This window comes from Salvelinus alpinus, chromosome 2 (genome assembly GCF_045679555.1).
Source record: "Salvelinus alpinus chromosome 2, SLU_Salpinus.1, whole genome shotgun sequence".
Taxonomy (NCBI): Eukaryota; Metazoa; Chordata; class Actinopteri; order Salmoniformes; family Salmonidae; genus Salvelinus; species Salvelinus alpinus.
Window position 1 is genome coordinate 118,217,901 of NC_092087.1, and position 14,875 is coordinate 118,232,775.

The 14,875-nt window shown below is 48.4% G+C and overlaps 1 protein-coding gene across 3 annotated transcripts in view; it reads left to right on the forward strand.

The window, feature by feature from the left end:
• LOC139568454 (caskin-1) overlaps positions 1 to 14,875 on the forward strand; it is a 143,573-nt gene that overhangs the window by 121,339 nt on the left and 7,359 nt on the right. For 2 of the 3 annotated variants that reach the window (XM_071390280.1, XM_071390282.1), the window contains 5 exons: positions 5,664 to 5,802; positions 7,133 to 7,962; positions 9,402 to 9,637; positions 11,443 to 11,954; positions 13,616 to 14,423. In XM_071390280.1, the coding sequence (XP_071246381.1) occupies positions 5,664 to 5,802; positions 7,133 to 7,962; positions 9,402 to 9,637; positions 11,443 to 11,954; positions 13,616 to 14,423 (2,525 nt within the window). The remainder of the gene's footprint in view (positions 1 to 5,663; positions 5,803 to 7,132; positions 7,963 to 9,401; positions 9,638 to 11,442; positions 11,955 to 13,615; positions 14,424 to 14,875) is intronic. The other variant, XM_071390281.1, reaches the window with a different exon arrangement.

Below are 14,875 nucleotides of genomic sequence, written 5' to 3' on the forward strand. Positions count from 1 at the left end.
ACACATTCCTACCTGACCACACACCTGTAAGAACACATTCCTACCTGACCACAAACCTGTAAGAACACATTCCTACCTGACCACAAACCTGTAAGAACACATTCCTACCTGACCACACACCTGTAAGAACACATTCCTACCTGACCACAAACCTGTAAGAACACATTCCTACCTGACCACACACCTGTAAGAACACATTCCTACCTGACCACAAACCTGTAAGAACACATTCCTACCTGACCACAAACCTGTAAGAACACATTCCTACCTGACCACAAACCTGTAAGAACACATTCCTACCTGACCACAAACCTGTAAGAACACATTCCTACCTGACCACACACCTGTAAGAACACATTCCTACCTGACCACACACCTGTAAGAACACATTACTACCTGACCACAAACCTGTAAGAACACATTCATACCTGACCACAAACCTGTAAGAACACATTCCTACCTGACCACAAACCTGTAAGAACACATTCCTACCTGACCACAAACCTGTAAGAACACATTCCTACCTGACCACACACCTGTAAGAACACATTCCTACCTGACCACACACCTGTAAGAACACATTTCTACCTGACCACACACCTGTAAGAACACATTCCTACCTGACCACAAACCTGTAAGAACACATTCCTACCTGACCACACACCTGTAAGAACACATTCCTACCTGACCACAAACCTGTAAGAACACATTCCTACCTGACCACACACCTGTAAGAACACATTCCTACCTGACCACAAACCTGTAAGAACACATTCCTACCTGACCACAAACCTGTAAGAACACATTCCTACCTGACCACAAACCTGTAAGAACACATTCCTACCTGACCACACACCTGTAAGAACACATTCCTACCTGACCACACACCTGTAAGAACACATTCCTACCTGACCACAAACCTGTAAGAACACATTCCTACCTGACCACAAACCTGTAAGAACACATTCCTACCTGACCACAAACCTGTAAGAACACATTCCTACCTGACCACACACCTGTAATAACACATTCCTACCTGACCACACACCTGTAAGAACACATTCCTACCTGACCACAAACCTGTAAGAACACATTCCTACCTGACCACACACCTGTAAGAACACATTCCTACCTGACCACAAACCTGTAAGAACACATTCCTACCTGACCACAAACCTGTAAGAACACATTCCTACCTGACCACAAACCTGTAAGAACACATTCCTACCTGACCACAAACCTGTAAGAACACATTCCTACCTGACCACAAACCTGTAAGAACACATTCCTACCTGACCACAAACCTGTAAGAACACATTCCTACCTGACCACACACCTGTAAGAACACATTCCTACCTGACCACAAACCTGTAAGAACACATTCCAACCTGACCACACACCTGTAAGAACACATTCCTACCTGACCACACACCTGTAATAACACATTCCTACCTGACCACAAACCTGTAAGAACGCATTCCTACCTGACCACACACCTGTAAGAACACATTCCTACCTGACCACACACCTGTAAGAACACATTCCTACCTGACCACACACCTGTAAGAACACATTCCTACCTGACCACAAACCTGTAAGAACACATTCCTACCTGACCACACACCTGTAAGAACACATTCCTACCTGACCACACACCTGTAAGAACACATTCCTACCTGACCACACACCTGTAAGAACACATTCCTACCTGACCACACACCTGTAAGAACACATTCCTACCTGACCACACACCTGTAAGAACACATTCCTACCTGACCACACACCTGTAAGAACACATTCCTACCTGACCACACACACCTGTAAGAACACATTCCTACCTGACCACACACCTGTAAGAACACATTCCTATCTGACCACAAACCTGTAAGAACACATTCCTACCTGACCACAAACCTGTAAGAACACATTCCTACCTGACCACAAACCTGTAAGAACACATTCCTACCTGACCACAAACCTGTAAGAACACATTCCTACCTGACCACAAACCTGTAAGAACACATTCCTACCTGACCACAAACCTGTAAGAACACATTCCTACCTGACCACAAACCTGTAAGAACACATTCCTACCTGACCACACACCTGTAAGAACACATTCCTACCTGACCACAAACCTGTAAGAACACATTCCTACCTGACCACAAACCTGTAAGAACACATTCCTACCTGACCACAAACCTGTAAGAACACATTCCTACCTGACCACAAACCTGTAAGAACACATTCCTACCTGACCACAAACCTGTAAGAACACATTCCTACCTGACCACAAACCTGTAAGAACACATTCCTACCTGACCACAAACCTGTAAGAACACATTCCTACCTGACCACAAACCTGTAAGAACACATTCCTACCTGACCACAAACCTGTAAGAACACATTCCTACCTGACCACAAACCTGTAAGAACACATTCCTACCTGACCACAAACCTGTAAGAACACATTCCTACCTGACCACAAACCTGTAAGAACACATTCCTACCTGACCACAAACCTGTAAGAACACATTCCTACCTGACCACAAACCTGTAAGAACACATTCCTACCTGACCACAAACCTGTAAGAACACATTCCTACCTGACCACAAACCTGTAAGAACACATTCCTACCTGACCACACACCTGTAAGAACACATTCCTACCTGACCACACACCTGTAAGAACACATTCCTACCTGACCACAAACCTGTAAGAACACATTCCTACCTGACCACACACCTGTAAGAACACATTCCTACCTGACCACAAACCTGTAAGAACACATTCCTACCTGACCACACACCTGTAAGAACACATTCCTACCTGACCACACACCTGTAAGAACACATTCCTACCTGACCACACACCTGTAAGAACACATTCCTACCTGACCACACACCTGTAAGAACACATTCCTACCTGACCACACACCTGTAAGAACACATTCCTACCTGACCACACACCTGTAAGAACACATTCCTACCTGACCACACACCTGTAATAACACATTCCTACCTGACCACACACCTGTAAGAACACATTCCTACCTGACCACACACCTGTAAGAACACATTCCTACCTGACCACAAACCTGTAAGAACACATTCCTACCTGACCACACACCTGTAAGAACACATTCCTACCTGACCACAAACCTGTAAGAACACATTCCTACCTGACCACAAACCTGTAAGAACACATTCCTACCTGACCACAAACCTGTAAGAACACATTCCTACCTGACCACAAACCTGTAAGAACACATTCCTACCTGACCACACACCTGTAAGAACACATTCCTACCTGACCACACACCTGTAAGAACACATTCCTACCTGACCACAAACCTGTAAGAACACATTCCTACCTGACCACACACCTGTAGGAACACATTCCAACCTGACCACAAACCTGTAAGAACACATTCCTACCTGACCACAAACCTGTAAGAACACATTCCTACCTGACCACACACCTGTAAGAACACATTCCTACCTGACCACAAACCTGTAAGAACACATTCCTACCTGACCACAAACCTGTAAGAACACATTCCTACCTGACCACAAACCTGTAAGAACACATTCCTACCTGACCACACACCTGTAAGAACACATTCCTACCTGACCACAAACCTGTAAGAACACATTCCTACCTGACCACAAACCTGTAAGAACACATTCCTACCTGACTACAAACCAGTAAGAACACATTCCTACCTGACCACAAACCTGTAAGAACACATTCCTACCTGACCACAAACCTGTAAGAACACATTCCTACCTGACCACACACCTGTAAGAACACATTCCTACCTGACCACAAACCTGTAAGAACACATTCCTACCTGACCACAAACCTGTAAGAACACATTCCTACCTGACCACAAACCTGTAAGAACACATTCCTACCTGACCACAAACCTGTAAGAACACATTCCTACCTGACCACAAACCTGTAAGAACACATTCCTACCTGACCACAAACCTGTAAGAACACATTCCTACCTGACCACAAACCTGTAAGAACACATTCCTACCTGACCACAAACCTGTAAGAACACATTCCTACCTGACCACAAACCTGTAAGAACACATTCCTACCTGACCACACACCTGTAGGAACACATTCCTACCTGACCACACACCTGTAAGAACACATTCCCACCTTTTTTTTGAGACACAATGACCCAAGACGTTTAGAGGTCCCAATACATCTTAAGACACATGTTGAAGGCTCCATGCCATGTCTACCATGTTGCCATGTCTACCATGTTGCCATGTCTACCATGTTGCCATGTCTACCATGTTGCCATGTCTACCATGTTGCCATGTCTTGAGACATTTCATGTGTGTCTTCAAGATATTCTGGGCCATACCAATATTAATGAGGATACTCTGGGCCATACCAATATTAATGAGGATACTCTGGGCCATACCAATATTAATGAGGATACTCTGGGCCATACCAATATTAATGAGGATATTCTGGGCCATACCAATATTAATGGGGATACTCTGGGCCATACCAATATTAATGAGGATATTCTGGGCCATACCAATATTAATGAGGATACTCTGGGCCATACCAATATTAATGAGGATATTCTGGGCCATACCAATATTAATGGGGATACTCTGGGCCATACCAATATTAATGAGGATACTCTGGGCCATACCATTATTAATGAGGATATTCTGGGCCATACCAAAATTAATGAGGATATTCTGGGCCATACCAATATTAATGGGGATACTCTGGGCCATACCAATATTAATGAGGATACTCTGGGCCATACCATTATTAATGAGGATATTCTGGAATGTACCAATATTAATGAGGATACTCTGGAATATACCAATATTAATGAGGATACTTTGGGCCATACCAATATTAATGAGGATACTCTGGGCCATACCAATATTAATGAGCATATTCTGGGCCATACCAATATTAATGAGCATATTCTGGGCCATACCAAATATTAATGAGGATACTCTGGGCCATGCCAATATTAATGAGGATACTCTAGAATATACCAATATTAATGAGGATATTCTGGAATATACCAATATTAATGAGGATATTCTGGGCCATACCAATATTAATGAGCATATTCTGGGCCATACCAAATATTAATGAGGATACTCTGGGCCATGCCAATATTAATGAGGATACTCTAGAATATACCAATATTAATGAGGATATTCTGGAATATACCAATATTAATGAGGATATTCTGGAATATACCAATATTAATGAGGATATTCTAATATACCGATATTAATGAGGATACTCTGGGCCATACCAATATTAATTAGGGTACTCTGGGCCATACCAATATTAATGAGGATATTCTGAAATATACCAATATTAATGAGGATATTCTGGAATATACCAATATTAATGATGATACTCTGGGCCATACCAATATTAACGAGGGTACTCTGGAATATACTGATATTATACATTTGAGTAATCATACTAAATACATATGAACACATGTGGCTCTGTCCTAATATCTGAGCTTGTGTGTGTGTGTGTGTGTGTGTGTGTGTGTGTGTGTGTGTGTGTGTGTGTGTGTGTGTGTGTGTGTGTGTGTGTGTGTGTGTGTGTGTGTGTGTGTGTGTGTGTGTGTGTGTGTGTGTGTGTGTAGGCCAGCCTGGCAGAGTGGTTGTCAGCGATAGGGCTGAACCAGTACTACCAGGTTCTGGTGCAGAATGGATATGACAACATCGACTTCATCACTGAGATCAGCTGGGAGGACCTGAAGGAGATCGGCATCACCAAGCTGGGTAGGACACACAAGAGATAGACATCACCAAGCTGATAGGACACACAGGAGATAGACATCACCAAGCTGGTAGGACACACAGGAGATAGACATCACCAAGCTGGTAGGACACACAGGAGATAGGACACACAGGAGATAGACATCACCAAGCTGGTAGGACACACAGGAGATAGACATCACCAAGCTGGTAGGACACACAGGAGATAGGCATCACCAAGCTGGTAGGACACACAGGAGATAGACATCACCAAGCTGGTAGGACACACAGGAGAGATAGAGTGAGAGATAGACAACACAGAGAGACAGATTATCAGAGATGTATTAAAGGACACAGAGAGACAGATTATCAGAGACGTTTTAAAGGACACAGAGAGACAGATTATCAGAGACGTATTAAAGGACACATGGAGACAGGTTATCAGAGACGTATTAAAGGACACAGAGAGACAGATTATCAGAGACGTATTAAAGGACACAGAGAGACAGATTATCAGAGACGTATTAAAGGACACAGAGAGACAGATTATCAGAGATGTATTAAAGGACACAGAGAGACAGATTATCAGAGACGTATTAAAGGACACAGAGAGACAGATTATCAGAGATGTATTAAAGGACACAGAGAGACAGATTATCAGAGACGTATTAAAGGACACAGAGAGACAGATTATCAGAGACGTATTAAAGGACACAGAGAGACAGATTATCAGAGACGTTTTAAAGGACACAGAGAGACAGATTATCAGAGATGTATTAAAGGACACAGAGAGACAGATTATCAGAGATGTATTAAAGGACACAGAGAGACAGATTATCAGAGACGTATTAAAGGACACAGAGAGACAGATTATCAGAGATGTATTAAAGGACACAGAGAGACAGATTATCAGAGACGTATTAAAGGACACAGAGAGACAGATTATCAGAGATGTATTAAAGGACACAGAGAGACAGATTATCAGAGATGTATTAAAGGACACAGAGAGACAGATTATCAGAGACGTATTAAAGGACACAGAGAGACAGATTATCAGAGACGTATTAAAGGACACAGAGAGACAGATTATCAGAGATGTATTAAAGGACACAGAGATACAGATTATCAGAGACGTATTAAAGGACACAGAGAGACAGATTATCAGAGATGTATTAAAGGACACAGAGAGACAGATTATCAGAGATGTATTAAAGGACACAGAGAGACAGATTATCAGAGACGTATTAAAGGACACAGAGAGACAGATTATCAGAGACGTATTAAAGGACACAGAGAGACAGATTATCATAGATGTCTCTCTCTCTCTATCTCTATCTCTCTTTCTCTCTCTCAGGCCACCAGAAGAAGATAATGTTAGCAGTGAGGAGGCTGGGAAAGTTCCAGAGAGGAGAGAGTATCTCTCTGCCTTCTACCCCTCCTTCTGGCTCCACTCCTCCCTCCTCCTCCACTCCTCCCTCCTCCTCCACTCCTCCCCCCTCTACGCCACTTCCCTCCACTGGGAGGGGTCAGAGGCCCCCCCTCACTAAACCCCGACCAGGGATTGACTCCCCACCACACACACCCACCAAGACCCCCCCCTCCTCCCACAAGGCTCGACCCCACCCCTCTACCCAGCCCCCGCCAGCTGATTCGCCAGTCCAAGAAGGGGGTGTGTCTGTTCCTTTACTCTGTCTGCCAATGGAGGAGGAGCATCGGCGAACTCATAGCCTGATTGGCTACTCGGGGTCAGAAGCCGACGCCCTCTCGGTTCCGGACTTCGCCCCTAGATACGCCACGGTCTGCCGCAGCAGCTCGGCTCAACGCTCCGACCTCAACGACGCAACTGTCAACCGCAGCCAATCATCAGTCACGCTGCGGCCCAGGAGGAAAGGCCGGCCCCCGACTCCGCCCAAACGGTCGTGTTCCTCCATCTCCGGGGGCGACGGGCTGGGGGAGGGGCTTGGGGTAGTAGGGTTCAGGGAGAGGAGAGCCAGCGACTGTGGAGGGCTGGCAGAGAGCAGGGGGGAGGCGGGGCTGGTGAGGTCAGAGGGGGCGGGGGGAAGCGTCCGGAGCATCGCCGCCATGTTGGAGACATCGATGGGAGGAGTTGGTCCTGGAGGGGGAGGGGCCAAGACCCTGCCCAGAACCATGGGAGGCAGAGGCAGCTACCTCAACCCTACACAGGTCTGTCTGTCTGTCTGTCTGTCTGTCTGTCTGTTTGTCTGTTTGTCTGTCTGTCTGTCTATCTGCAGCCACCTCAACCCCACCCACAGACCACTACCCTAGGGGCCATTCCCACCCACAGACCCCTACCCTAGGGGCCAATCCCCCCCACAGCCCCCTACCCTAGGCCAATCCCCCCCACAGACCCTCTACCCTAGGGGCCAATCCCCCCCACAGCCCTCTACCCTAAGGACCAATCCCCCCCACAGCCCTCTACCCTAGGGGCCAATCCCCCCTCAGCCCTCTACCCTAGGGGCCAATCCCCCCCACAGACCCTCTACCCTAGGGGCCAATCGCCCCCACAGCCCCCTACCCTAGGGGCCAATCCCCCCCACAGCTCCCTACCCTAGGGGCCAATCCCCCCCACAGACCCTCTACCCTAGGGGCCAATCCCCCCACAGACCCCCTACCCTAGGGGCCAATCCCCCCCACAGCTCCCTACCCTAGGGGCCAATCCCCCCCACAGACCCTCTACCCTAGGGGCCAATCCCCCCCACAGCCCCCTACCCTAGGGGCCAATCCCCGCCTCATGTGTAATGTGTGTATAATCCTGTATGTCCTACCAGCTTGGTGATGTCTAGGCCCCCTCATGTGTAATGTGTGTATAATCCTGTATGTCCTACCAGCTTGGTGATGTCTAGGCCCCCTCATGTGTAATGTGTGTATAATCCTGTATGTCCTACCAGCTTGGTGATGTCTAGGCCCCCTCATGTGTAATGTGTGTATAATCCTGTATGTCCTACCAGCTTGGTGATGTCTAGGCCCCCTCATGTGTAATGTGTGTATAATCCTGTATGTCCTACCAGCTTGGTGATGTCTAGGCCCCCTCATGTGTAATGTGTGTATAATCCTGTATGTCCTACCAGCTTGGTGATGTCTAGGCCCCCTCATGTGTAATGTGTGTATAATCCTGTATGTCCTACCAGCTTGGTGATGTCTAGGCCCCCTCATGTGTAATGTGTGTATAATCCTGTATGTCCTACCAGCTTGGTGATGTCTAGGCCCATTCACCCCCACAGCCCTCTACCCTAGGGGCCAATCCCCCCCACAGCCCTCTACCCTAGGGGCCAATCCCCCCCCACAGCCCTTTACCCTAGGGGCCAATCCCCCCCACAGACCCCCTACCCTAGGGGCCAATCCCCCCCACAGCTCCCTACCCTAGGGGCCAATCCCCCCCACAGCTCCCTACCCTAGGGGCCAATCCCCCCCACAGCCCTCTACCCTAGGGGCCAATCCCCCCCACAGTCCCTCTACCCTAGGGGCCAATCCCCCCCTCAGACCCCTACCCTAGGGGCCAATCCCCCCCACAGCCCCCTACCCTAGGGGCCAATTCCCCCCCACAGCTCCCTACCCTAGGGGCCAATCCCCCCCTCATGTGTAATGTGTGTATAATCCGCCAGGTTAGTCCGGCGGCGCTGCGTCGCCAGGCCGGGTCAGGTGGTCTGGGGTCTGATGATGATCTCATGAATCGCCGTCGGACCATCAGCGGTCCGCTCACCGACCAGACAGACTCCGCCCAGACCCAGTCCCCGCGGCAACACACTGAGCTACGCCCAGAACCACGCCCACGCTCCACGGTCGTCACGCCGACAGGAGAAGGGCTTATTACGGATGGAACAGCGACCATCAACCGAAGGTTCATCAGTCTAACTTTATCAGTCTAACTTTATCAGTCTAACTCTATCAGTCTAACTCTATCAGTCTAACTCTACCAGTCTAACTCTACCAGTCTAACTCTATCAGTCTAACTCTACTAGTCTAACTTTATCAGTCTAACTCTGTCAGTCTAACTCTACTAGTCTAACTCTACCTGTCTAACTCTATCAGTCTAACTCTATCAGTCTAACTCTATCAGTCTAACTCTATCAGTCTAACTCTATCAGTTTAACTCTATCAGTCTAACTCTACCAGTCTAACTCTACCAGTCTAACTATATCAGTCTAACTCTATCAGTCTAACTCTACTAGTCTAACTCTATCAGTCTAACTCTACCAGTCTAACTCTGTCAGTCTAACTCTACCAGTCTAACTCTATCAGTCTAACTCTACCAGTCTAACTCTATCAGTCTAACTCTATCAGTCTAACTCTATCAGTCTAACTCTACTAGTCTAACTCTACCAGTCTAACTCTACCAGTCTAACTCTACCAGTCTAACTCTATCAGTCTAACTCTACCAGTCTAACTCTATCAGTCTAACTCTACCAGTCTAACTCTACCAGTCTAACTCTACCAGTCTAACTCTATCAGTCTGACTCTACCAGTCTGACTCTACCAGTCTGACTCTATCAGTCTAACTCTACCAGTCTAACTCTATCAGTCTAACTCTACCAGTCTAACTCTACCAGTCTAACTCTACCAGTCTAACTCTACCAGTCTAACTCTACACCTCTAACTCTACCAGTCTAACTCTATCAGTCTAACTCTACTAGTCTAACTCTACCAGTCTAACTCTATCAGTCTAACTCTACCAGTCTAACTCTATCAGTCTAACTCTACCAGTCTAACTCTACTAGTCTAACTCTATCAGTCTAACTCTATCAGTCTAACTCTACCAGTCTAACTCTATCAGTCTAACTCTATCAGTCTAACTCTACCAGTCTAACTCTATCAGTCTAACTCTACTAGTCTAACTCTACTAGTCTAACTCTACCAGTGTAACTCTACCAGTCTAACTCTATCAGTCTAACTCTATCAGTCTAACTCTACCAGTCTAACTCTACCAGTCTAACTCTATCAGTCTAACTCTACCAGTCTAACTCTACCAGTCTAACTCTATCAGTCTAACTCTATCAGTCTAACTCTATCAGTCTAACTCTACCAGTCTAACTCTACCAGTCTAACTCTACCAGTCTAACTCTATCAGTCTAACTCTATCAGTCTAACTCTATCAGTCTAACTCTACCAGTCTAACTCTACCAGTCTAACTCTATCAGTCTAACTCTACCAGTCTAACTCTACCAGTCTAACTCTATCAGTCTAACTCTATCAGTCTAACTCTACCAGTCTAATTCTACCAGTCTAACTCTACCAGTCTAACTCTATCAGTCTAACTCTACTAGTCTAACTCTACCAGTCTAACTCTATCAGTCTAACTCTATCAGTCTAACTCTACCAGTCTAACTCTACCAGTCTAACTCTACCAGTCTAACTCTATCAGTCTAACTCTGTCAGTCTAACTCTGTCAGTCTAACTCTATCAGTCTAACTCTACCAGTCTAACTCTACCAGTCTAACTCTATCAGTCTAACTCTACCAGTCTAACTCTACCAGTCTAACTCTATCAGTCTAACTCTATCAGTCTAACTCTATCAGTCTAACTCTACCAGTCTAACTCTACCAGTCTGTAACAGTTATAATTATATATATATATATTAATCACTTTAACAATTATGCAGATGATTGTTGATTGACATGTCTAAAAGTCAATCTGATTGGTGCCCAGGAGAAAGCCCCACCCCCCCAACTATTCTGACGCAGAGAAGTTCCATCTGACGGAGACAGACACGATTCGGCGACGCCCACGCAGCCGCGAGCACAGCAACGACCAATCAGACGACAGCACAACCAGCAGCGGCCAACCAGAGATTAGCACAACCAGCGTCGACCAACCAGCGAGCTTCACACCTGGCAGCGGCCAAACAGACAGCAGCAGGAAGAGCATTGACCAACCAGAGAGCAGCATTGACCAATCCCATCGCAGCCAGTTGGCCCCCCAGCAGGTGAACGGAGGGGTCGACCAATCACACCGCGTCGTCCTGCGGAGACGGCCTGGGTCGGCGGCTGAGGGGGAGGTGGCCTCTCGCAGGGAGGGCTGTGATAGGCCAGAAGTCAGGAAGCCGCTAAAGCCGCCGGTGTCGCCCAAACCCTCGATGGCGGCCGTGAGGAGACAGCAGCAGGACCCCCCCACCCCGACCAGACGCGTCCCGTTACCTGGACCTGAAGCTGACAGTCCTTGTGAGTTTAACCCTAATCCCTGACCTCTAACCCCACCCTGACCAGACAAGTCCCCTTACCTGGACCTGAAGCTGACAGTCCTGGTGAGTTTAACCCTAATCCCTGACCCTTGACCTATAACCCCCACCCTGACCAGACGCGTCCCCTTACCTGGACCTGAAGCTGACAGTCTGGTGAGTTTAACCCTAATCCTTGACCTCTAACCTCTAACCCCACCCAGACCAGACAAGTCCCCTTACCTGGACCTGAAGCTGACAGTCTGGTGAGTTTAACCCTAATCCCTGACCTCTAACCCCACCCTGACCAGACCCCTTACCTGGACCTGAAGCTGACAGTCTGGTGAGTTTAACCCTAATCCCTGACCTCTAACCCCACCCTGACCAGACCCCTTACCTGGACCTGAAGCTGACAGTCTGGTGAGTTTAACCCTAATCCCTGACCTCTAACCCCACCCTGACCAGACCCCTTACCTGGACCTGAAGCTGACAGTCTGGTGAGTTTAACCCTAATCCCTGACCTCTAACCCCACCCTGACCAGACAAGTCCCGTTACCTGGACCTGAAGCTGACAGTCTGGTGAGTTTAACCCTAATCCCTGACCTCTAACCCCACCCTGACCAGACAAGTCCCGTTACCTGGACCTGAAGCTGACAGTCTGGTGAGTTTAACCCTAATCCTTGACCTCTAACCTCTAACCCCACCCTGACCAGACAAGTCCCCTTACCTGGACCTGAAGCTGACAGTCTGGTGAGTTTAACCCTAATCCCTGACCTCTAACCCCACCCTGACCAGACAAGTCCCCTTACCTGGACCTGAAGCTGACAGTCTGGTGAGTTTAACCCTAATCCCTGACCTCTAACCCCACCCTGACCAGACAAGTCCCCTTACCTGGACCTGAAGCTGACAGTCTGGTGAGTTTAACCCTAATCCCTGACCTCTAACCCCACCCAGACCAGACAAGTCCCCTTACCTGGACCTGAAGCTGACAGTCTGGTGAGTTTAACCCTAATCCCTGACCTCTAACCCCACCCTGAACAGTCCCCTTACCTGGACCTGAAGCTGACAGTCTGGTGAGTTTATCCCTAATCCCTGACCTCTAACCCCACCCTGACCAGACAAGTCCCCTTACCTGGACCTGAAGCTGACAGTCTGGTGAGTTTAACCCTATTCCCTGACCTCTAACCCCACCCTGACCAGACAAGTCCCCTTACCTGGACCTGAAGCTGACAGTCTGGTGAGTTTAACCCTAATCCCTGACCTCTAACCCCACCCTGACCAGACAAGTCCCGTTACCTGGACCTGAAGCTGACAGTCTGGTGAGTTTAATCCTAATCCCTGACCTCTAACCCCACCCAGACCAGACAAGTCCCCTTACCTGGACCTGAAGCTGACAGTCTGGTGAGTTTAACCCTAATCCCTGACCTCTAACCCCACCCTGAACAGTCCCCTTACCTGGACCTGAAGCTGACAGTCTGGTGAGTTTATCCCTAATCCCTGACCTCTAACCCCACCCTGACCAGACAAGTCCCCTTACCTGGACCTGAAGCTGACAGTCTGGTGAGTTTAACCCTAATCCCTGACCTCTGACCCCACCCTGACCAGACAAGTCCCCTTACCTGGATCTGACCTCCAAAACATATTTTTCTCTGTTTTTTTTCCCAGCAGATCCGAGGTGGATGCCTTCCCCAGTCTCCTTCAAACCCTGTCCTCCTCCTACCGGTCCGAAACCCACCAAGTCCTCGCTCTCCTCCCCAACCCCTCCCCCTAGACCTTTCCCTGTTCCAGACACCCTCACCCCTCCCTCCCTGTCCCCTGGCCCCCCCTGCACCTCCTCCTCCTCTCCCGCCACCAGCCCCTCCACGCCCCAGACCCCCTCCACTCCCGGTTCCACCCCCCACCCCGTCAAGCCTCCCCGCTCCTCCATCGCTGGCCTCTCTGTCGACCTGCTGGTGGGGAGGGAGGGGGAGGAGAGGGAGGAGAGGGTGGAAGAAAGACTAAAAGAGGACCGGAGAGAAGTTGAGAAGGTGGAGGAGGAGAGGAGAGTTGAGAGAAGGAGAGAGAAAGAGGAGGTGCAGGAGGAGAGGAGAGTTGAGAGAAGGAGAGAGAAGGAGAGGAGAGTTGAGAGAAGGAGAGAGAAGGAGGATGAGAGGAGAGTTGAGAGAAGAAGAGAGAAGGAGGAGGTGCAGGAGGAGAGGAGAGTTGAGAGAAGGAGAGAGAAGGAGGAGGAGAGGAGAGTTGAGAGAAGGAGAGAGAAGGAGGAGAAGGAGAGGAGAGAGAAGGAGGAGTTGATGGAGGAGGAGCAGACCAAGGAGGAGGCTCCAGCCCAAGTAGGGGAGGTGAAAGAGGAGGAGGAAGTGAAAGAGGAGGAGGAGGAGTTGCATCATCAGAGGTTGGAGGAGACCAGCGCCTCCCTGGCTGCAGCTCTGGAAGCTGTGGAGCAGAAGATTAACCAGGATCACACACACAACCAGTGAGGAGACACACACACACACACACACACACACACACACACAGTGAGGAGACACACACGCACACACACACACACACACACACACACACACACACACACACACACACACACACACACACACACACACACACACACACACACACACACACACACACACAGTGAGGAGACACACACACACACACACACACACACACACACACACACACACACACACACACACACACACACACACACACACACACACACACACACACACACACACACACACACACACACAGTGACACAGTGAGGAGACACACACACACACACAGTGAGGAGACACACACACACACACACACACACACACACACACACACACACACACACACACACACACACACACACACACACACACCAACCAGTGAGGAGACACACACACACACACACACACACACACACACACACACACACAC